At 32.8% G+C, this 26,237-nt stretch overlaps 2 protein-coding genes across 5 annotated transcripts in view; both read left to right on the forward strand.

Annotated features, from left to right (window-relative positions):
- LOC126737964 (uncharacterized) overlaps nt 1-26,237 on the forward strand; it is a 169,482-nt gene that overhangs the window by 106,810 nt on the left and 36,435 nt on the right. The gene's annotated exons all lie outside the window — the stretch shown is intronic.
- LOC126737958 (uncharacterized) lies at nt 4,166-23,464 on the forward strand. Of its 2 annotated transcripts, XM_050443092.1 has the most exons (3): nt 4,166-10,125; nt 19,976-20,231; nt 23,265-23,464. In XM_050443092.1, exon 1 carries the CDS (start codon nt 4,418-4,420, stop codon nt 9,662-9,664), a length of 5,247 nt encoding a protein of 1,748 aa, XP_050299049.1. In that variant the 5' UTR covers nt 4,166-4,417; the 3' UTR covers nt 9,665-10,125; nt 19,976-20,231; nt 23,265-23,464. The 2 variants fall into 2 exon arrangements, with proteins under 2 accessions (XP_050299049.1, XP_050299050.1); XM_050443093.1 differs by lacking the exons at nt 19,976-20,231; nt 23,265-23,464 and adding an exon at nt 13,233-13,712.

Raw genomic sequence — 26,237 nt, forward strand, 5'->3', positions numbered from 1 at the left:
ATCCAATACTCAATAGATCCTTCACAAATATGCCGTCTTTTATATTATAATCTAGGTAGAAGGATTATACCATTGACACCTAACTCGCTTGCGAAAGGAACAATTTGAATTTCCTTTTTTCCAATATATGTGACCCACTTCAGACTTCTTTATCATTTTTTAGCAAAATGGGAATTTTAAGTCTTAATACTAATTAAAAAAACTCACTGAAAACATCCCTTTAATATTAATACTGTACGAAAGGTGCACCATCCAAAAGTAAACAACGAGCGCAGTTGCCAAATACCTTTATTGGGAGAATATTTCTGCCCAAAATTTACAGCGTTGCCGCTGCATGTGGAAATTTGGTGATTTAAAGAATCTAAATTAAAATATTAATTATTATTAGTGTTTAGTGTAAATATAGGACAAAATAGTTTTGGTTATTAAACGAGTTTCACTCTTTCTTTTGCTTTATCATAAAGAATGCAACTCAGTTTCTGCTAATTATAATAATTTATTATATCAATTTATTTTCCTCTCTTAAAATTAAGTAATCACTGGTAACATGGAATACTAAGCATGTTTATCAACAAAATATTCCCTCTGCCCCCTGTGTAGATGGTGCGCTCAATCCAAAGCAGCTAATGTTTATTCTAGTGTATTCAATGTTCTAAGGTTATTAGATTAATTCCCGAACCGACTCTGACTAGAGCTACTATAGTTTAGTGCATGGTTGCACAGACTTATTAAGACTAGGGGCCACTCTAGCAAATCACGAACTGATGGCGGGCCTGCCGCCAGAAGTACAGGTAAATAAAGATAACAAAGATTTGATAATAATTTATTAAAATTAAAAAAGAATTTCTTAATTTGAAGCGTGGTACTGCATAGTGCTTACAATCTTTCATACACTTGGCTCAAATTTACTTGTAGGAATGCGTACAACTGCTTCCAAACTTTAATTTGCAAGGCGGTTTCGATTTTTTGTTTTGTTATTATTTAGTATTAAAAAAGTTTGTTCACATATATAGGTAGAACCAAATAAGCTGGCACATTTCAGAGCGTTTATGCGCATACTTATGTTTATCAATGCAGCTGTAAATGTTCAGCAAGTCTCCTTTGTTGAATTTGTTATGTAAATCTTGGTCGTTTTGAATGTCGATAATTTCTAACTGCATCGACTCTGGCGCATTTTCAAAATTCAATTGTAATCTGAAAAGTGTCAGCTTCCATTGACAGGATGACATATGAACGTAGAGCTGGGATATCAGTGTCTTGAACACATGCCTTAAAGCCATGTGTTCAAGACATTCAAATGATTTGTAATGTCAACTAAAAAAGCCAAATCAAACGACCAATCAGGATTTTTAATTTCCGGAACATCTCTTTGCTTTTCCGCCAGAAATATTCTAATTTCTTCTGTTAAATTCATTAATCGTTCCAATGTCAATCCACGAATTAACCACCTTACTTCTGTATAATACAGTAAATCTCCGTATTCGCTTTCGATATGATCAAGGAATTGTTTGAATTGTCTGGGAGTCCTCGTGATTTTATGAAATGTACAGTCTGCTTTTTTAGCAAAGTAACTAGCCCGGAATTGACACAAATCATCGAAGGAGCACCGTCAGTCGCAACTCCCGATAATTTTGATAAGTCCAAATCAGTTTTTGAACACTCATCCAAAAGTACATTAAGTATATCAACTCCTTTGGTTTAACCTTTCAATGAACACATTCCTAATAACTCTTCTAAGAGTTCAAAATCTTGAGTAACACCTCGTATGAATATGAGACGTTGAGCTGTGGAACTAATATCAGTGGATTCGTACAGTGCTATTGAAAAAAATTTAATGATCTTAGTTTTTTCAATTAATTATTGCGTAATATTACCTGACAAACCCCTATAGTCTCAATTATTAAATTAACAACTTTCTCAGTCGGTGCTAAAGAAGTGGATATAATGTTTAAATAATTAGTGGTGTCGTTAGTTTTATTTAAGTAATTTTATTAAGAATTTGGTGACACATCAAAGCTAGAAGAAAGATACTGTAGGTACCTCTTGGTGGATAGATTAAAATAATCTCTAAGCACTTCATATGCGCAAGAGGATATAATATATAACATAAGACATTACTATAGTTGATGGGCAATAACGTCGTTGCTTTAAAATAAGTAAAGTTATTTAAAGTGAAATCTATTTTAGGTCATTTTGGAACAACTCATTGTTTTTTAAAAAGATTTTAACACGTAGGTGGTTATCTAATGATATTTGATTAATAATATTTATACAAGCATCATTTAATTTTAAACTATAGAAATATAGTTTTGTATCCCGAACAATTTTTACATTCCACAGGTCAGATATTAGAATTTTTTGGGAATAATAAGATCATGAGATCATTAGATCAACTCATAAGATCTTGAAAATTTCTTATAAAATCAAGTTGCTTAAAGGCTTCATTGGCAAGTTCTTTATGTTTTTGTTGTTCAGCATTTTTTTCGTCTGGACTTTTTCTAGGAAGAGGCACTATTTTTGTTAAATCTTTTGTCCGATTCCAAAAATGCCGATGGGGTACTTTTGAGAAAACCCAGCGGCAGCGATTGATTTTGTGTGTTTTTTTTAGATGTACTCTAACAATATAATATAAATGCCTATTTTGGTTTTGGATAAGGTTTAAAAAACGATTTTTATTATTTAAGGTATTTTAATTTGAAAATAAATATACACAATATGAAACGTCTGAAGGCTTCTTAATTAATAATAAATTAATAATACTTTATAGCTAGCCAAAAAAAAGGATTTATGGTTTTTATTTAACTTTTTTTTTACTTTAGACGAATGCCTCTGCAGAAAAATATCAGTGATATAATATGTACATATTTTATTATGTTGTCAAAAAAATAAAACAAAAATAGAGGATTAATATACAGCCTATTGTGACAATTAACTTTCATAAAATTGTGTGCGCTAAGTATACATATGAGTACCCATTGGTTGTTGGTAATAATAGTGTTACCAGTAAATGCCAAAAGAAAATGCATGATGCCATTGATGACATACAACCAATTAATTTCACTTTCTTAAGTATCTATAATCTATATTTTTTTAAATTGCTTATGGGTAGACGTGTTGTTTCGTCATCACATGTTTGTAGTAATTATAATTATTAACTTTAATTTTCTCTTAATCAATACTTAGTGATACTTTAACTTTAATTTAATTCTTTACTTGTATTTAATATTTATGCATTCAAAAATACGCGTTTTGCTAATAACTTATTTAACTTTACATAATTTGCCTTACATCTTTTCCTTTTCCCACCTTTTGTATATTCCTGAACTATACACATCTTTCCTTATATTGAATACGAATGCGAAAAGAGTGGGAGAAAAGGAGAAGGTTGTGCTAAGCTGTGAATTGAGTAGCAGCAATTCTGGCATTGACCGAAAACCGATTTGATCGATAAGTGTCGACATTATTTTACGCGCGTATTTTTCGGTACGTGACCTACCACACCCATCCCCAAAATATCCAGGGTAAGTTACTTTATTTACTAAGTTACTTTCTATTTACGTTTACGAATCAGCAGGTGAGAGGTTTAGATTACCGGTTAAATTCGAATATTGAGTCAGTGAAACCTATGACTTAAGGGTTTTACTTAATTCCCTCGGGATATACATATTTCGACGGAGTTGAACCATTTTATTGGTCCTTCAAGCCTGGATAGGTTTTTTTTTTCTTACAGAATAAGACCGGGAATCTAACAGCCTTATCTGCTGATTTACTACATTTTTGAATGCATTTAACGACTCTTTTACTATTTCTATTTTTTTACATTAGCCTGAGCTTATATTTTGTGGGATAATTTAATTATTAATTATTTACTACGTTTATCTATAGACAAATATATACATACATTTACATACTCTACTACATTATTTAAAATATAATAATTGCAATGGTCTTTTAATCTTATTACTACTGGGTGCTGTTACATATATATATATATATATATATATATATGTATATATATATATATATATATATATATATATAATATATATATATATATTTTTTTGTCGATACTTATTTTTACGTACTTATGTACCTGCATACTTTTACAATACTATTAAATTTATTATAATTTTCTTTAACAGATTTAAATACAAGCCAGATTCCAAGCACACTTGACCTTGGATTAATTTTTACGATTTGCAGCAAATTTGTGCGTTAAATTAAGCGGTATTTAGCCTGTTTACTTCAAATATTTTATCTTTTTATGAAATATCGAATACCACAAAAAAAAAGGTATTGGTCGCGTGTTTGAAATATACAGGGGACTTTTCAAAGGATTCACGGAGAGGTTGCATAGTTAATATAGTTTTTATTTTCAAGTCTTTATTTATTTATTACTGTTTTCTTGGAATTTATTATGCCACCTAACGCCGATAAAGTTTTAAAAGCAAAAGCTTTGCGGCAAACGGCCATAAGTCAGCTTTCTTTAATTATAGAAGCTGCCCAAGCAGCAAAAAATGATGTGGCAGAGTTAAATTCCTTTAAAGTTAGATATAGATCTTTGCCCAAAATTAAAAAGGATTATGAAAAACACAACAATGCTCTTTTAGCCTTACATGCTTCTACTCCTGATCAATTATTACTCGAAGAAAAGGTTTCTCTTGATTTTATGAAAAGATGTCATGAAATAGACACCATTTTTTATGAACTGTTTGAATTGCCTTTGGAACAAAATGGTATTTTAGATACATCCCTTCATCCTATATTCACTGCGCACGATCACTACACTCATCATGATTACGATAATTTACCTAAATTGGCTATTCCTATGTTTGATGGCGACATTACTACTTTTCCTACTTTTCAACAAAGTTTCAATGTTATGGTTCACTCTAAAAAGCAATTAAGTAACATTTCCAAATTTAATTACCTGCTTGGCGCATTGAAGGGTCCTCCACGGGAGTTGATAGCAGATATTTTAATTACAAATGAAAATTATCCAATAGCCTATAATACTATTATCGAAAGATATAGTAATAGAAGATTACAAGCATTTACTCATTGGAAGTTAATCGAGGAATGTCCCCGAATGACATCTGATAACGCTGTGAGCTTAAGAATTATCTTAGACACTTTTGCTAAAAATCTTGCTGTTCTTAATAACTTAAAATTTGAAACAGGTCTTTGGGATTTTCCGATTACTTATTCTTTACTTTCCAAAATTCACCCTGCCACGCGCAAAGCATTTGAACAGCAACACGCATCAAATGATGTACCCAAATACGATGCTGTACGATTGTTTTTACAAAAACAATGTCTTGCTCTTGAAACCATAGAACTGGAAATGTCTCAAAACTCAAAGCCCTCTACATCTAAGCAACATTTCTCATTTACTAATCCTCGTATTTTGCATAATTCGAATAATAGACACAAACATAACTCTATTTTATTTTCGAATACCCAAAAACCTAATTTACTAAATACTTGTTTCTTATGCAAGGGTTCCCACGTGGTGTACAGATGTCCCACATTTCTCTCAAAAACTGTAAAAGAACGTTTTGATATAGTAAAAGCACAAAAGGCTTGTACTAATTGCCTTGCTACTTTTCATACTGCTAGATCTTGTTCTTCACAAAAACGATGCCGTATATGTTCCCTTGAACATCATACTTTACTTTGTTTTAAAAAATGTGAACCTACAAATACTTCTGGAAATCAAGTTCCTTTGGATAATCCTCAAACATCAGATAATTCATTAACACCTAGATCTACCACTGCTTGTATGTTACTTAATGATCATGAGGTTTTATTATCTACTGTATTAATTAAAATCAAGGATGTCTTTAATAATTGGCATACTTGTAGGGCTGTCCTTGACGGAGGTGCTCAATCAAGCTTCATTTCCAGAAATTATGCGAATAAATTACTTTTACCTACCTCTAACATTTCTATGTCTTTGCATGGACTCGATGGTATGTACTCAACTGCCAAAAAAGGTGTGAATTGCAGTGTCTCTTCACTTTACGATAATAATCAATCCTTTAATTTTGAAGCTATTATTATTGATAAAATTTGCAATGATATGCCGTCAATCTCATTTTCAAAAGAACATTTTACTATTCCATCGGAACTAAACTTAGCTGATCCATATTTCTTTAAAAAATCATCTATAGATCTTTTGCTTGGAAACGATATTTTCCCGTACATTTTGCAAGATGGAAAAATAGAAAATGGGCCTAATCAACCAGTCTTATTAAATACCTGCTTTGGTTGGACTGTAACTGGTAAAACATCTTATACATCTACTGATAAAATCGTTCGTACCTTTTGTACTACTATTTCAAATTTGGACACTATAAACAAAACCTTACAAAAATTTTGGCAGATTGAGGAAGTACCGGAAGTCAGTGTTAAATCAAAAGACGATGAATATTGTGAAAAATATTTTTTAAATACCACTTATCGAACACCTTCGGGTAGATACGTGGTCTCTTTACCGTTCAAAATTACTGCTCCAGATTTTGGAGATACATATACCGTTGCTCTCCGCAGATTTTTATCTTTAGAAAAAAGATTTGCTCAGAATCCTCAGTTTTTTATTTCTTATTCTACAATTGTACAGGATTACATAGATCATAATCACATGCAACTTGTACAAAAACCTTCTTTACTTAACATGCATAATTACTTTTATATCAGTCATCATGCTGTCTTTAAAAATGATTCAACTTCAACTCCAATACGCATTGTCTATGATGCAAGTAGTCACGCAAATCAAAAAATTTCATTAAATCAAGCACTACATACTGGTCCTAAGCTTCAGAGGGATCTTGTAAATATTTTATTAAATTTCAGATTACATAATTATGTTTTTACTTGCGACTTGAAACAAATGTTTAGAAATATTTTGATAACTCCTAAAGATCGTGATTTTCAAAGGGTACTATGGCGTTTTTCTCCCAATGACCCCATTTCCGATTACCAATTAAATACAGTTACATTTGGGGTTGTTTGTAGTCCATTTTTGGCTATTAGAACCTTAATAAAACTTGCTGATGATTACAATGATTTGCCGATAGCTTCAAATATTCTAAAAACGTCGACCTATGTTGACGACGTAACCGGAGGTTCAAACACACCCTACGAATTAATCTCTATAAAAAATCAACTTAACGATCTTTTACTTAGAGGAGGGTTTGAAGCCCGAAAATGGGCTAGCAATTGTCCCGATTTGTTAAAAGAATTACCTTTAAATCATGTGGCTCACGATATTTCTTTTGATAAAGATGACACAACTATTTTAAAAATTTTGGGTTTAAAGTGGGATCCTAGACAGGATTGCTTTTACTATACATTTTCAGTTGAAAATAACCACTGTACCAAAAGAATTTTATTAAGTACTTGCGCCAGAATATTCGATGTTTGCGGTTTTCTAACCCCTATTACAATCTTTATAAAGCTACTCATTAAATCTCTATGGTTGTCGGGTATGGACTGGGATGAAAAACCACCAGCAGAAATCACTAATAAATGGGAAAAATTTAAAGCAGATTTAACCCTTTTAAATACACTAAAAATTCCTCGTTTGATAAAAATAACAGAGTCAAATTCATATGAATTAATTGGCTTTTGTGATGCCTCAGAGAAGGCATATTGCGGAGTGGTTTACATACGAACTTTACACTCTGATAATATATATAGAACGTATTTAGTTTGTGGAAAATCAAAGGTTAGTCCTTTAAAAACTCTAAGTCTAGCAAGATTAGAGCTTTTGGGTGCTGTATTGCTAAGCAAACTCATGCATTTTATTTTACATACTTATTCACACAAGTTACAATTTTCTAACACATTTGCTTTTACTGATAGTTCTGTTGTATTGCATTGGATAAAAGGTTCACCACACCAATGGCAAACTTTTGTAAGCAATAGAGTTTCATACGTTCAGGAAAAATTATCGCCTGAAGTTTGGCGCCATGTCCCATCAGAATTAAATCCAGCTGACTGCGGTAGCCGTGGTATGTTTCTGTCAGAGCTTGCTAATTTTTCATTGTGGTGGAATGGCCCTGATTTTTTATTTGATCATTGTAACACATGGAATTTTTCTAAAATAGTAATTCCCATAGATTTAAATTTAGAAAAAAGGAAAATTATACTTTCTTCTTTAGTACAAAAAAATGATGAACTTACCGATTTTGACTATTTATTTGATAAGTTTAATTCCTTACATAAAATAAAACGAATTATTGCTTACTTTTTGCGTGGTGTCAAATTATTTCGTAATATTAGAAATAAATCTTATCACCCTCAATTAAATCAATATTCTTGTTTCACTCTAAAGGAATTGAACAATGCTTTGTTGTTTCTTACAAAATATGTACAAAATAAATACTTTTTTTCTGAGATTGCGCTAATAAAAAATAAACAGCCTCTTCCAAAATATTTACAAAAATTAAAGCCCTTTCTTGATGAGCAGGGTCTTTTACGAGTAGGTGGCAGGTTATGTAATTCTTACTCACTATGTTATGATAGTAAATTTCCTTTACTACTGCCTTCAAATGCTAAATTAACACGTTTGTTGATTTTTGATCTACACATTACATATTTACATTGTGGTATACAAACCACCCAGCACTTTCTATTTCAACATTTTTGGATCATTTCTGCCAAGAAAATTATACGTGAAGTTATTCGAAAATGTCATACATGCTGGAAAATAAATCCAAAACCATATACACCCCCTATGGGAAATCTTCCAAGTTTTAGAATTTCAGAAATTCCTAAGGCTTTTACAAATACAGGCTTAGACTTATGTGGACCTTTTGATATTACTATGGGTCGGCTAAGGGGTGCTAAAATTTACAAAGCTTATGTATGTCTCTTCATCTGTACAAATACTAAATGTTTGCATCTGGAGTTATTATCGGATCTTACCTCAGAAGCCCTTTTGGCAGGTCTCCGTCGTTTTATTGCACGACGAGGAAAAGTCTTAAATTTGTATTCCGATTGCGGTACCAATTTTGTTGGTAGCGATAAATATCTGCGGCAAATATTTTCCAATTGTGCGAAAGCTGAAGCGATAGCGTGGCATTTCAACCCTCCAGCTGCTCCTCACATGGGCGGAATTTGGGAGGCAAATATTAAATCTGTAAAGTCGCATCTAATAAGAATTGTTGGTACTCAAAGATTAACGTACGAAGAATTTAACACTGTACTTGTACAAATAGAGGGAGTTCTTAATTCTAGACCACTTTGTCCAATAAGTTCTGATCCCTCTGACCTGGCAGTACTTACGCCTGGTCATTTTTTAACTATGCAACCTCTTAGTGCTTTACCTGACCCTGATTTTACGAATCATAATATAAATCGACTTTCACGCTGGCAACTCTTACAACGCATGCATCGCGATTTTTGGAATCGTTGGCACAGAGAATACCTGCACACTCTGCAACAAAGAGCCAAATGGTTAGATCCTATCGGCGAGGTTGAAATAGGCACCATGGTGGTGATAAAAAATGAGAATCTACATCCATTACAGTGGCTCCTAGGGCGGATCGTGGAGTTGTTACCTGGGCGCGATAATGTACCGCGGGTTGCTGTAGTGAAAACTACTAAGGGTAATTTTAAGAGACCATTGGTCAAATTGTGCCCTTTACCTTTACAATAATTTTTTTTTTTTTTTTTGCTCGAATGAAAACCCAGTGTTTTCATGGGCGTGGGGATGTTTCGTCATCACATGTTTGTAGTAATTATAATTATTAACTTTAATTTTCTCTTAATCAATACTTAGTGATACTTTAACTTTAATTTAATTCTTTACTTGTATTTAATATTTATGCATTCAAAAATACGCGTTTTGCTAATAACTTATTTAACTTTACATAATTTGCCTTACATCTTTTCCTTTTCCCACCTTTTGTATATTCCTGAACTATACACATCTTTCCTTATATTGAATACGAATGCGAAAAGAGTGGGAGAAAAGGAGAAGGTTGTGCTAAGCTGTGAATTGAGTAGCAGCAATTCTGGCATTGACCGAAAACCGATTTGATCGATAAGTGTCGACATTATTTTACGCGCGTATTTTTCGGTACGTGACCTACCACACCCATCCCCAAAATATCCAGGGTAAGTTACTTTATTTACTAAGTTACTTTCTATTTACGTTTACGAATCAGCAGGTGAGAGGTTTAGATTACCGGTTAAATTCGAATATTGAGTCAGTGAAACCTATGACTTAAGGGTTTTACTTAATTCCCTCGGGATATACATATTTCGACGGAGTTGACCCACGTGTTATTAAAATGGTTTTGTAATCCATGTCGGCAAACTTGTTTGTCCTTTGGAAATCTAAAGAATCGGCAATCTAAAACTACCTTACTTTTTTTGTTGTTGTTGCTTGAACAACCCACAACTGCACAGTACACCATGATAAAAAAATTTTAATTATTATAATTTAATAAACTCTGCCATATTTGTCACACAAAATACACACAAAACAAATAAACCATGCCCTAACCCTAAATCCAAGCATACGTTAAAATACAAATATGCCCCCAATCAGAGAAATTGAGAGTGGAGCAGCACCATAGAGTAATTAAAAGTATGACAGGGTTCAATCCTATAGTGACAAGTAGGCACCATCTTTACCCTAAACTCGATTGCAGCATACGGTTGCGGTCTAACCGAACTAAAATAATTGACATTTGTCACAGTCGGTAAAATAGTCTACTGTAATACTGATCCGTCATAGAAATGAAAGGCAGGCTATTCAAAATTTAAAATTATTGACCCATTAAATCAATTTTTAACAGCGTAAAGGCTGTGAATCTCGATCACAAACTCTAAAAAATTATGAAATAGTGCAAGTGTATTAATTTAATTTTTGAAGAGTCTAAGAGTGATAATGTATGTAATTAAAGTTTATTTTTTACATTTTTTAATTGAATTCGTTAGTTTTTTGACATTAAATTCATCAAATTTGCTTTTAAGCTGTTAAGTTAATGCATTAAGGCCCTTCAAAAAAATTAATTGTTAATAATGCACTTTTTCATTGATTTTTAGAGAATGTGAAAAAGTTTTTACAGCCCAATACGCTATCAAAAAAAGATTTAATGGGTCAATTATGTAAGACAATATTTTAGAGATTTAAGTATAATATATTAAGTCCTATTTTGAGAATTAAATGCTCGATACTAACAATGTTAATTTCACTGTTATCAACAAATTAACAAGGGTAGGGGTAGAATTAAAGTCAATTGTAAAGTAAGTTTATAATTTATTGCCTTAAAAGGGATCCTGATACAATTTGTTTTTGTGCTGCTTTAACACAACACTGTCCATGGTTCTATTTTCCTTTTTCTACATTTTGAGGATATGATACAAAAATTACAATTTATCAAATTTATAAATTAATTATTTATAGACATAAGAACTATATTTCTCAAAAATATGCCCTAAAAATTTAACGTTTACTACCTACTTTTTTGTACAGAGGGTACCCAAAAATGTTAGGAGAGTGGTAATATATAAAAACTAACCCTGTAATTAAAATATTCTTTATGGAGAGTATGATATTAAAAATTAGTTAACACTGATGTATACCCTAAATTCTAGATGTCATCGGTCCTTTTTCTTAAATATTCAAGGAGAATCCCTGGATCTTACTCCCACCTTATTGAGGTGAGGTACCTCTTTGAGTAGTGACCTGGTAGAATGGAAGTTGTTTCACTTATTGTGCTTTTGGTACTTCCTAGCAGCAAAGCACTGATGATACCTTTCGTCAGACCTAGTAAAAAGTGGTCTAGCATAATTATGTTCATTCTGAACATTATATTGAGATTGCTGGATTATGATAGCAGGTAATAAAGTCAATGTATCTTCCCAAGGTACTTGTGCCTCAACCAGTACTGGGGCATTTTGAATAATACCTGGGCCAGCAATTGGGAGAGCACACTTTCTTAAATGAGTAAATATAGTACTAGTAAATGAAATATCATCAAAATGGTCTTGAAATAAATAACACCTTGTTGAGGTTGGGCTTAAACCAAGTATTTTAAACCATTCGAACCTCCTAATAATGTCACTTTTAGGAAATTTAAAGAAAATTTTATTTTTGTATGAATCCTCAATGGGCCAATAGTAAGTATTAGAACAAGTAGGTGCCTTGCATTTAAAAATGAATTTTCCTGGTGATAACATTATTAGGGCAGTTTTAAAATGGTAATCAACAATTTTAGGTGACCTACAACATGGTGAAAACTATTTGATAAAAAAATTGCACTTACCCCATCCTAGGGATCTTCTAGGATCAAGTTTTTAAAGAATTAGAGCAAAATATGGATTGTTCAGTAGCCTCTTTTTTTCAAAATTGCTTTACAAATTTAAAAACAAAAAGACCAACATGGAAAACCAAAGATAAGGTATATGCCCTAGCACTCTACAAAAGAGGTCCAAAATCATACAGGTTTTTAAAAAGCAGTCTAGCTTTACCAAGTAAATCCACCCTACAAAAACTTTTAAAAAGTGCACCCTTTGAAGCGGACATTAATGATAAGCTTTTTGGTAAATTAAAATTAAGAGTGAAAAATGTAAGCAATTGATAGGTATTGCTCATTAATTTTTGATGAAATTTCACTGTCAGAACAATTAATGTACAATCGGTTATATGATATGGTTGATGGCTATGTAGACCTAGGGCCAATGGGTAGAAGAAATCAGTTTGCAAATCATGCTTTAGTTTTTATGGTCAATGGCCTCCACAAAACTTGGAAGCAACCAATTGCATATTTTTTTACTAGGGACTTACTTGCAATAGAATTGAAAGTTTTAATAAAACAGTTAATTGCCAAAATTGAGGAAACTGGACTTACAGTTTTATGTACAGTATGTGACCAGGCATCTAATAATCGCTCTACCATAAAACAACTTTCAAAAGAAAATACTCGACCGGGTCCATACTTTTATATAAACAACCATAGGGTTTTTACTCTTTTTGATTATTGCTTTATTAACTGCTCTATCTTTTAGCTATAAATTAAAATAATATTTAGTCGGGCAATTACATAATATATACTTCATCGTATTCAAATATATTTTTTTAATCAAAACTTTTTTAGATACTAATTAATATGAATACAAAATTCTTTTAAAACTCCCTGATCAATTCAAAACATTTTATATATATTGTATATAGTAGTTTTTTTAACATAGTTTTTTAAAACTTTTTTTACTAGGTCTGACGAAAGGTATCATCAGTGCTTTGCTGCTAGGAAGTACCAAAAGCACAATAAGTGAAACAACTTCCATTCTACCAGGTCACTACTCAAGGAGGTACCTCACCTCGATAAGATGGGAGTAAGATCCAGGGATGCTCATTGAATATTTAAGAAAAAGGACCGATGAAATCTAGAATTAAGGGTATACATCAGTGTCAACTAATTTTTAATATCATACTCTCCATAAAGAATATTTTAATTACAGGGTTAGTTTTTATATATTACCACGCCCCTAACATTTTCGGGTACCCTCTGTACAAAAATGTAGGTAGTAAACATAAAATTTTTAGGGCATATTTTTGAGAATTATAGTTCTTATGTCTATAAATAATTAATTTATAAATTTGATAAATTGTAATTTTTGTATCATATCCTCAAAATGTAAAAAGCAAAATACATACCATGGACAGTGTTGTGCTAAAGCAGCACAAAAACAAATTGTATCAGGATCCCTTTTAAGGCAATAAATTATAAACTTACTTTACAATTGACTTTAATTCTACCCCTACCCTTGTTAATTTGTTGATAACAGTGAAATTAACATCGTTAGTATCGAGCATTTAATTCTCAAAATAGGACTAAATATATTATACTTAATCTCTAAAATATTGTCTTACATAATTAACCCATTAAATCTTTTTTTGATAGCGTATTGGGCTGTGAAATCTCTTTCACATTCTCTAAAAATCAGTGAAAATGTGCAATTAACAATTTATTTTTTTGAAGGGCCTAAATGCATTAACTTAACAGCTTAAAAGTAAATTTGATGAATTTAATGTCAAAACATTAACGTATTCAATTAAAAAATGTATAAAATAAACTTAAATTACAAACATTATCACTCTTAGCCTCTTCAAAAATTAAATTAATACACTTGCACTATTTCATAATTTTTTAGAGTTTGTGATCGAGATTCACAGCCTTTACGCTGTTAAAAATTGATTTAATGGGTCAATAATTTTAAATTTCGCGCCATTCTAAAATTTTGAATAGCCGAACTAAAATAATTGACATTTGTCACAGTCATAGAAATGAAAGGCAGCACTGGGATTCTAAAATCACGATTCGACACGATTACTCGATATGACTGATTCTAAATAAACGTTTCAGTCGTAAGTGTCTTGCAGATTGCCTAGTTTTTAACGATTTGTCGACGACACGCTTGGATATATCGTATACACCAGACGATATAGCTTCTTCCTTTTTTAATACGTGCATAATGTAGCAGCATCCTTTTTTAAACGTATTTGTTTCATTTATTGTTTACCAATAGTCATACCAGGCATTTTTAGTTATTATATATATTATCTATGATACTAGGTTTTCATTAGTATATCAAGAAGCTTTCTTAAACACAACAACTAATAGATTTAATTCGACCCTATTTTCCACAAGCTTCTGTTAATAATAGAGGCGTAGGAAATAGCGTTACCATTGAATGGGCAGTTTTAGTACATATATCAAGATTTATTCCACATATTATTACTAAAGAAGCATTGGACAAGATTTTAAATTTGAAATTAGGGAAACTACTAAAGTCATTGGATCCATAAAATTACTGAAATTATTGACAATCACCTTGCTGACCGATTCATTAATTTTTCAAATATAAGAGATTAGAGAAATTATTAAATTAACATTTATAGAGAGATCCAATTTCCCTGGTGTTCTAGGTCCTATTGATTGCACACATGTTGCCATATTAAAACGTTTAAACATGCCAAAAGTGGATGAACACAACAAGTTTTTGTGATTTTCCATGAATTCAATTATGATTTTCCAATGAATAGTGATGGTTTTAAACGACAATTTTTTATTTTAAAGAAATAATATAGGCATATATTTAAATAAAAAAACACGAAGGCGAAAAGAATTAACAAAATAAATGAAAACTCTTGTGTTTATCAATAGAAAAGACGATTGACGCTTCCATCTGTCAAATATTAGGGAAAATAACAAATATATCCCAAGAAACCTAAATCAAATCGAATAAAACGAGTTTAGCCGACGATTGAAATTTAGAACCACCCTTGTCGTCACGACTGGGTCGCGATCGAATTCGAAGTCGTGATCGTATCGAGATCGAGTCGTGATTTTAGAATCCCAGCCCAGATTTCTATGACGGATCGGTATTACAGTAGACTATTTTACCGACTGTGACAAATGTCAATTATTTTAGTTCGGTTAGACCGCAACCGTACGCTGCAATCGAGTTTAGGGTAAAGATGATGCCTACTTGTCACTATGGGATTGAACCCTCTCATACTTTTAATTACTCTATGATGCATACATAAGGCAAGTGCATATATGACGTGCTACATATTTGCGCATCTGCGGAAACCAATAATGTTGAGAAAGTGCTGATAAAGTCTTTTCTAGAGCAAAATGTCCTGCCATATCATGATAATATGCTGTAACTGCCCGCCTTGCATGTATGGACACAAACCATTTTAAACCTTCGTCTGTGATTTTGTATACTTGGTTGTTCTTTAGTGCATACTGTTTGTGAATAGAGCCTTCCTCTTTGTCCTTTTGACGTTCCAAAAGAACTTGCTGTAAATATTTACAACGACTATCCATTAACTGAGCTGACAAAACCCAATCCCCTTCAGATATATTTACTGACAAAATACTAATGTTAGCTTCCGAGTCGATTGGATCTTCCACAGCGTTACGGCCTTAAGCATCTACGTGAGCCAGTCGAGAGCCCGGTCGATATACCTCAAAATTAAACTCCAGAGTAGTGATCCACCATCTGGCTATTCTCGGTACGAGATCTTTCTTTGAGAACGTGCTCCGTACAGAGCTACAGTCTGTCACTACCTTGAAATATATACCCAGCAAGTAAATGCGGAACCTTTGCATAGAATTGACAACAGCAAGGGTCTCCATTTCATACGAATGGTATCTCTGGTCCTCCTTACTGGTTTGACGGCTGAAGTACTGTACTGGCTTTAAATTTCCATCACCTTGGTCTTGCAATAATATACCTCTGATTCTCCATTTCGACGCATCTGTATGTAATTCTGTTTTTAGTGTTGGATCGTAAATAGCTAATAAAGGCCTCGTGCATAGGATATTTTTAAGTTCGTGAAATGATTTAACTTGATCTTCACCCCAAGTAAATATCTGATTTTTCCTCGTAAGAGTAGTTAATGGTCGTGCAATTCGTGCGAAATTCTTAACGAACTTGCGAAAGTAACTAGCGAGTCCTATAAACTGCCTTACTTCGTGAACATTTTTCGGTATAGGAAACTTTTCTACGGCTGAAATTTTGGCTTTACCAGGACGTACATATCTCGATATCTCATGACCTAGATATTCTATATCTTCTTTAAAGAAGCAACATTTGCTTGGACGTAGTGTTAGGCCCGAATCTTCGAAAACTTTTAATACAGATTCCAGTGCATCAAATCCTGTATCAAATGTTGTTGACGGCAGTAAAATATCATCCATGTAAGCTAGTGCTGATGTAAATCTTAAAGAACCAAGAATCTGGTTGATACTTCATTGAAATACTGCAAGAGCATTCACAAGTCCAAAAGGCATTCTCAAATATTCGTAATGGCCGTCTGGGGTTATGAATGCGGTTTTTCCTATTAAATCTTTTGACATGGGGATTTGGTGGTAACCAGAAGCCATATCCAGAGATGTAAAGTACTTACTATTTCTTAAGCGTTCCAAACAGTCATCAATCCTTGGCAATGGGTAACAATCTTTAACACTTTTACTATTTAAATTTCTGTAATCAACACACATCCTCGTTTCGCCCGTTTTTTTTTACTAAAATAATTGGACTTGCCTATGGAGATGTAGATTCCCCTATTATATTATTGTCCATTAAATCTTATATAATTTCGCGCACCTTTTGTCTTTCCACAAGAGATAAACGATATGGCCTATACATTACAGGCTTAGAATCATTCAAAGTTATTGTCATTTCAGAATTCTTTACGCAACCTAACTCGCTAGTATTTTGAGCAAAACAACAACGATATTTATTTAAAAGTTCAAGAAGTCTCTTCTGCTCCATTTTATTTAAATTTTCATTACAATTAATATCGGATAAATAAATGGGCTTATATTTCTCAATATTAATGTTTAATACACTTACCCCATTATTTTATGTCTCTCGGATACATGGTATTCCTCTTGCAATCGTGTCCTTGGTCTCAAAATTTATCGTCTGGTTTGAAACGTTCATAACTGATATAATTCCCGATTTAACCGAAGTCACACACCTTGGAACCAAATATTCGTTTGAAGGTTTACATCTTATTTGAAAATCCACAAACAAGTCACCATCGTACTGTTCTTCTGTACTAAACATTATATGTCTAATGTGATTAGGCGGTATAGTAATGTTCTCACTCACAATAATTTTTATTTTGGTAGGCGGTAGACGGTCAACTTCAGGCAAGTCTAAAATATCGGATCCAAAAATCCTAACTTGATCACCCTTTATAACTAATACAACATTTGCCTGATTAATAAAAGGCTGGCCAATCATTATTGACACATCTTGAAGTTCATTGGCAACAACTAAAGCGGATACATTTGTCTTGACCAGATCAACTTCAATACTTATTTTGCATTTTCCTAGAGCTCTGCATTGTTCACCTATATATCCATGTATTTTGACATCACACTTCTCCCATTTTACTCCAAAACGTAAGGTATCCGTATATCTTAAAGTCACTGCGGCACACCCTGTATCAATTAAACCATTGCATAAGAAGCCATTGACTTTGCAGGATATAATATAACAGTTTTTAACATTTTTGTTTGGTACTTCCATTGCCATCACGTTTCTCGAAGTACTCGGTTGAGAACTTGTATTATTTTTAAAACAATTACTTTCCATAGCCCTAAGCGCTTGCATTTTCTGCACTCAATTTTGGGTTTTTGACATTGAGTAGAAATATGTCCAATATTATTACAATTAAAACACTTCGGTTGAAATTTGGCCTTTTTCTTGAAATCATTATTCAACTGGCCATAATGAGGCTTGGAAAATTTATAATTAGAATTATGGTGTTTTGTACCAACAAACGTTTTGTGGTATTTTTCTCTCCTTGGGACCTGCGGACGTTCCACTGGACCCAAATTTGACAAATATTCCTTATATAAATTCTCAGGTTCATCGTATCTACTAGTCTTGGCACCGTTTTGTATGACAGGATCGTAAATTCCTTCAATAATCATGGAAATCGCATTTTTTCCCAAAATGTCACAACATCTCAGCAGCTCCATTTTAGCAAAGTAATATTCAGTCCATGACTCTTCACTCAATTTCTTTCTAAAAATTATCTTCTTTAGGGTTGAAGGAAAATCGCGATTTTCTGGAAAAGCACTTATAAGCATCTGCTTCCATTCTTCCCATGAATGGTTATAATTAGATAAACTATTATACCATGATTTAGCTAGACTCGAAAGTCGACATTGCATATAGTAAATTATAATTTGTTCATTCCAACCATTTATTTGTGAAATTTGATCAATTTTATCAACCCAAACTTTTGAACTTAAATTAGGCATATCTGGACTAAACTCCGGAATACAATCCGACTGTGAAGAATTTTTATGTAACAAATTGTTAACCAGATGTTCGAGATGAATAATCTTTTCATTGACTGTATCTAAGTCACTTAAATTAGTCGAAGAGACAGATTGTTTATCTAACACACGGGGTGGCGTGTAAGATGATTTAGAAGAACTTTTCTTCAAATTTTGTTGCGATTTCTTATGACTTCTATTATATCGACCATACGAATTATTTTCAGAACTTGAACTGCAGCCGCTATCACTACCGCTAGAATTTGATGAGCTTGACGAACGATCACGCTTATTTCGCGATGGTTTTGGCATTTTTAAATTTATTCTATCCTACCTTATATACAGCTAAAGAGCAATAATCCTTTAACAATCACTTAATACAAACTTTTTACCAATTGCACTTTGCAAACCAAATAATAAAGTTTTGTTTATAATAGCGCAACAAACACACACTAAATTTATATTATACAAAAGTCACAAAAATAACAACGCAATTTAAAACAAGAAAAGCCATTAATGGTAAGTATAATGATTGAAGATTACAAAAAAAACAAATATTTTAAATTCTAGTGCTCATACAAAAAACTGCATAGCTTTAAACTGATAAGAGCGAGAATTTTTATTTTTAAATACATAAATGTTTGTGTGTGCAGCAGGTTCTTTATAAGTTTTCTGCAAGTGCAATTTATATTAGTAGTGTGCCCAAACATGGATTGTAATTTAACAGGTATGTTATTCCTTCCTTTCCCTATTACATTACTTATTATATCACAAAATTATAAAAAAATAGCTTGACAAAATTCAACTATGTTTTTTAAAAAATGTGCAAAAATGCTCCATACGATTTTTAGGAATATGATAGCCCCACTACTCTACCTTATTATAAAACAATAAAATCTTGCCCCAATTTGCCCCCCTCTTAGTAATTAATTTTTTTAGATGTGTCCTACAATATACCAAGAAAGATCCTATTTAAAGAGTGGCTAATAAGCCCTTCAAACGAAAAGCAACATAATATTTTTTTGAAAATTAAGTCATTTTTAATTCAAGAAAAGGTTTTCGAAGACATTCTAAAGCAAAATGAGGGCTATATACAGCAGAAAAGCCATATTTTTTGTTTAAAGCTTTTTTTTTTTTGTTTAAAGGAATTTTGGGAAAGATATAATCGAACACGTAGTAGAGTAGAAAAAATCAGGGAAAGTGGCTTAATGGAAATATTACGGTAACTCTCAAAACCACAACTTCAACTTCAGAAGTAGCCAAAACTTCGAGTGACGACTCCAAGTTGATGGGCAGACCTAGAAAATCGTTCGCAGAGTTATGTCCAAAAAACAAAAGAAGACGAGTAGAACCGCTACTTAAAAGCTATTCCATGGAAGAATTATCTTTTGCTACTAATAGGTCAGTGCATTTATCAGAAAATAAATATTCCACTCAAAATTTAGCCAATAAAAAATGTCTTACAACCTCAAAGGCTTTGGCGCTTTTTTACGACATTATCTTTCTGTCAGAAAATACTACATTTTGCGGTCAGTTGTAAATGCGCTTCATCCAGACTGTTTCCCGAGCTACTATTCAGTGCTAATAATGAAAAAAGAATATTTACCAGACAAAATTAAAGTAACTGAAACCTCCGCTGAAGTCGACCTTCAACAACTTTTGGAAATAACCACCGATAGCATTTTCAAAACTTTAAATTTTAATAATATTCAAGACCACGACTTCAAACTTGTTTGTAAGTGGGGTTTCGATGGTAGCTCGGGACACAGTCTCTACAAACAAAAATTTTCATCGGCAACAGATACGGATGAATATGTTTTTGACAGCAATGGTTCCGCTAAAGTTACTTGACCTCGAGAACCACGGCAATGTGATTTGGGAGAATCCAAAACCGTCATCTACATTTTACTGTCGGCCGATAAAATGTATGTTTGCCAAAGAAAACTCGGAAGTTGTTCGTAAGGAAGAAGAAAAAATATCCAAGTTAGTAAGAGAGCTTAAAGAATATAGAGTTGCCGTTCAAGAAAACACTATTCTTGTTTCCTTTGAAATGATTTTAACAATGTTTGACGGCAGTGTTGCAAATATTTTGTCCAATACAAACTCCACTGCAAAATGTATCATTTGTGGAGCCAGACCCAAAGAAATGAACACCGATAATGTTCTGGAAAAACCTCCTAAGGAACAAAATTATCGCTTTGGTATATCAACTCTCCACTGTTGGATAAGATTTTTTGAGTGTTTGCTGCACATTGCATACCGTTTGCAAATGAAATTATGGCAAGTTAAAGGTGACGAAAATAAAAAAAAAATAGAAAACACCAAAAAAGTTATCCAAGCTAATTTTAAAAGCAAAATGGGTCTGATAGTAGATGAACCAAAACCTGGGTATGGCTCCACAAATGATGGAAATACTGCCAGGCGCTTCTTTCAGAATTCTGATTTAAGCGCCGAAATAACAGGCATTGATAAAGGCTTAATTGAAAAGTTTCATTTAATATTAAGAATATTGGCATCTGGTCGTAAAATTGACGTAACTAACTTTAGGGTTTTGCTTAATGAGGCCCGCTTTTTGTACTTAAGCCTTTATAGCTGGTATTACATGCCTAGTTCTGTTCATAAAGTCTTAGTCCACGTGTGCGACATTATTGACTTTTTTGAATTACCTATTGGCCAGCTTTCAGAGGACGCGTTAGAGGCTAGGCATAAGGAATTTCGAAAAATCCGGCTGTGTAACAGTCGTAAAACTTCAAGAGCAGATGCCAATACTGGCATTATAAAAACTCTCTTACTAACTTCGGATCCTCATTTATCTACATATAGACGATCTTTAATTAAAAACAAAAAAACTGCCTGTGACGATAACATTAAAAAATATCTGATAAATGAAGAATCCCACGATTCTCATTCATTTTTAGATATAACGGAAGCTTTAGATACTGATACCGAAACAGAAACTGATAATTCAGACTAAATTTTAAGTGGAAAATGATTTAGAATAATACCCTTTAAGTTTTTATATAGGTATATGTAATTTTTATTTTTGTTAATAAATAATTTGATTTTTTATATATTTTATTACCTAGATACATTTTTTCAAAAATATCGAAAATACAGTTTTTTTAACTACGTATTTATTGTGTTTTTGAAGGTGGTAGACAATAGTACAGTGAAAACATCTTGTCGGACTTGCATTGTCTTATTTATTTAATGTAACACGACGTTTCGGTTGGTAAGTATCTCCAACCGTTATCAAGTGTAAACTTGTTTTTTTTTACGTATTTATTATTAAATAATTTCAATTACCCGCCTATACTCCATACCTTTTTAAAATCCTATAAAAACACCTTTTTAAAAATATAAAGGTATAAATGAAGCTGTATCTATATCTATAGATATAGGTATTTACATACTATAGGTTTTATAATAAACATAAATTCAACTTTATTTTGCTCAAACAAATACCTACACCTACATGATAGCCAGATATGGTTTGTTTATGTTCTAAACATTTTCTTAACACAACCACAATTATTCTAGTTTTTATGGCATCTCACTAGCTCACATATTAAAAAAGGTAAGAGAGGTCCCGTATTAAAAAAACCCTGTGCAATTTCCAAAAATATGCTAGCCATGTCTCTGTAATGCATTTTGGTTGTTGTTTAATATTAATACATTAAGACATAAATATGTTTAAAACATAGGTTGTATATTACTTTTGTTCCAAAACTCCTATCTTACGCAACACTGTGCGCTAGTTACGGGTACCAACCCGCCACCTTATGCCGACCCTGCATACTTTATTTAGAAATAGCTTAGTTTGTATTGTCATCATTTTTAGAACGTATAAATATAATGTAATAGACAAGAGCAATAACAATTAATATAGTAATCGATGTAGTCATTATCTATCAATCAAGTTAGTTGTAAGTTAGTTAGTCCCTGTTCTCAATAAATTTGTTTTTTAAAAAAGCAAATGCTGGTTGTTGTCCTTTAACTCGCTGCACTGAAAGCAATTACTACTTTCTTACTTCGTTTAATTAAAACACCGTCTATTTTCAATACCACTCTTTTTATTCACGAACGACCGACTATCTTTTACAAAACTACCAATCTAACTAACTCCTCTCAGAAAGGCCCATTTCCCTTTTCTTAACCTAACATAAACATTTTTTATAAATGATCTTTTATAATACTCGGTCCTTGATCCGTTATCGCCCTGACTTTGCGGTTTCTTCGGGGACCGCGCCGTTTTGTTAAAATAAACATCCCGGCATCGGTACGTATCGCTTACACGAATACGTTTGATTTTAAACGACCCATCGCGAATACGTGCAATCTGCAGTATTCCCATTGCGTCATTCCATAAATTGTTTTTACAAAAGAGAAATAACGTGACTAGTCTGGGTAACACTTCCCTTTTGCTTATTTCAGCAAATACCAGTGAATTAGGCCAGCCTGCTGAAACTACGGCCACGGTCACGGCCTCTGAAACATGATCCATACTTGATATACCGTCTGTAATACTTTTTACAGTACAAGCCTGAGAGAGAAAAACGGGTCAATTTTCTGTTTACTATTAATTAATTAGATAGTACCTACTTACTACTTATTACATTATTATGATAATTAAGTACTTCGTATGTATGTAAGAAGGAGCAATAAATAAAAATAAAAAAATAAACTGCTTCACCAACGATCTATTTTAAAAAGAAGATTATACAAGCCAACTTGCTAATGCGTACAATACGACGTACCGTCTCAATCTGATTTTTCTTAATCTACCATGCCTTAAACTTAAAAGTCCCTATATCATATTACAGACTAAACATAAACAAAGACATCTAAAGCTAAAAGGTCGAAAACTATAAATCCTTCAATAAAAGTTCGTCAGCACATCACTTGAATACCCATTAGAAAATCCAAATAGAGGTTCTTTTGTCGTTTCTTTTGCCTGCTTGACGCCCAAATTCTATGAAATGCTCACACGGCCAGACTGACAGAAAATTCGCTCTCGAGTTTTCCCTCATTTCTAGCAACATTGCCAGAATGAGAGACCTGCAAACCTCGCCTTGAAGATTAGACTTCAACATCTGTAAAAGAAAAGATTTCCGCACAGCTAATGTTATAACAAGCACAAGGAAAAACAATGTTTGGCGCATAGCAATAGAATTACCAAACTATTTTAGCATAATATAGCGATTTGACATACCAAAATAAAATTTTTAGCACACAGCAATAAGAAAAGATATTTGCACACAGCAAAAATAAAAATTTGGCACACAGCAAAAATAAAAATTTGGCACACAGCAATAAAAAAAATATTTGCACACAGCAAAAATAAAATTTAGCACACAGCAATAAATAAAAAAAATAATTGCACTCAGCAAAACTAAAAATTTGGCACACAGCAATAAGAAAAGATATTTGCACACAGCAAAAATAAAAATTTGGCACACAGCAATAAAAAAAATATTTGCACACAGCAAAAATAAAATTTAGCACACAGCAATAAATAAAAATAATTGCACTCAGCAAAATAAAATTTTAGCACACAGCAATAAAAATATTGGCACACAGCAAAAATAAAATTTAGCACACAGCAATAAAATAAAAAACGTTTGTTGTTACTCTAGTACAAATAAATAAATGCTCACACAGAACATCTGACTAAACTTACGATTAACAGTTAACAGCAGTCGTATCTTCCGAGAATTCACCGGGCCAAGTACGAATCATGTCGATCGCCACAACTCTTTTCTTATTCGTTGCTAAGTTTTTTAATTCAAATCGTTCGTTTGGAAGAACTGCCGTTACTTCAAATGGACCATCATATTTTGCATCCAATTTAGCCAGGTGAGAGTTACCAGAAGGATGGTAAACAAAATCGCTAACCTTTATTTCTTTAGCGCATTTTCGTTTTTTATCAAATAACTTCTTTGAGTACTCAGCCTGTTGCTTCATATGTTCGTATGCCAGTTTTCTGTCTCTCTCCAATGCGGAGTTATTTTCAGCCCTTACGGTAAAATGTTCTGTTATAGCCTTTATGTTTTTATCGTCGCCGTTTTCACCCGTCAATAAATAAAATGGAGAAAACCCAGTACTTTTTTGTTTAGTTGAATTTAAAGTATGCTGCAGTTTTGCAATAACGTTTGGCCATTCTGCCTTATTTTCAATTTCAGTTCGTATTAGATTTAAAACGGTTGAAACATACCTCTCAACCTGACCATTACCGCGAGGGGCACTTTTAGCAATAAGATGTTGATTTATTTTTAAGTCTGATAATAACCCTTTTACCGACCGATCTGTAAAATTTGTGCCCCGATCAGAAATAAATCTGCTAGTATTTCCAAAAATATTTAAATAGATCTTTAACTGGCAGCACATTTCCGCTCCAGAGAGGGACTTAAGCGGGACAAAAAAAATGTATTTTGTAAAAGCGTCAATTAGGAGTAAAAGGTACTTATACCCTTCAATTGATTCTGGGAATGGCCCAACACAATCGGCATGCACGGTGTGAAAAGGAACAGGGAGTTTATTAATGGGATGCAACTGCCCTTGTTTTGGGCCAGAATATTGTTTACTTGCGATACATTTTAAGCAGTGATTGCAATATTTTCTTACAAATTTTGCCATCCCAGGAAACCAAAAATAATGATTGACTTTCGCAAAAGTTTTGTCAATTCCAATATGACATTGCTCGTCATGGAATAATCGTAACAAACCAAGGCGGCTTCCTTTTGGAACAAAAGCTCTATAGATGGGGGGATTTTGCCCTGGATTAATTTTTCGAAACAAAATGTCGTTTTGGCAAAAGTATTCGGTAGTTAGTTGTCCTTGCCTTAACTTTTCTATAATTTCTTGGGTCTCTGGGTCCTTACTTTGATTTATTTTAAGCCAATTATCTGTGGAAATTGTTATAACATTATGGACTTTCGGTGATATTGGATTTCTGCTAAGATAGTCGACATGAGGAATATGCCTACCCTTCCTATATTCTATTTGAAAATCAAATGTTTGAAGAAAACACCACCATCGCGCGATGCGCGGAAGAAGATCTTTCTTACTTTGTGTTAGTTTTAAGGAATTACAATCCGTCACTATTTTAAAAGGAATCCCTGTCAGGTAAATTCTAAAGTGTTTAACGGAATAAAACACAGCAAGCGTTTCGAGCTCGTACGAGTGGTAATTTGACTCATCCTTGGAAGCACGCTTAGAAAAATATGAAACAACTTTTAGCTCTTTCCCATGACGTTGAAATAAAATTGCTCCATAACCTATTGAACTAGCATCTGTGTGTAGCTCTGTTTCCAACTCCGTATTAAAAACTGCTAAGAGAGGTCTCTGACTAAGAAAGGCACAAACATAGCTTTTTGCTACTTCCTGTTCTACCCCCCAATTAAATTT

Source organism: Anthonomus grandis, chromosome 6 (assembly GCF_022605725.1).
Source record: "Anthonomus grandis grandis chromosome 6, icAntGran1.3, whole genome shotgun sequence".
In the NCBI taxonomy this organism is placed as follows: Eukaryota; Metazoa; Arthropoda; class Insecta; order Coleoptera; family Curculionidae; genus Anthonomus; species Anthonomus grandis.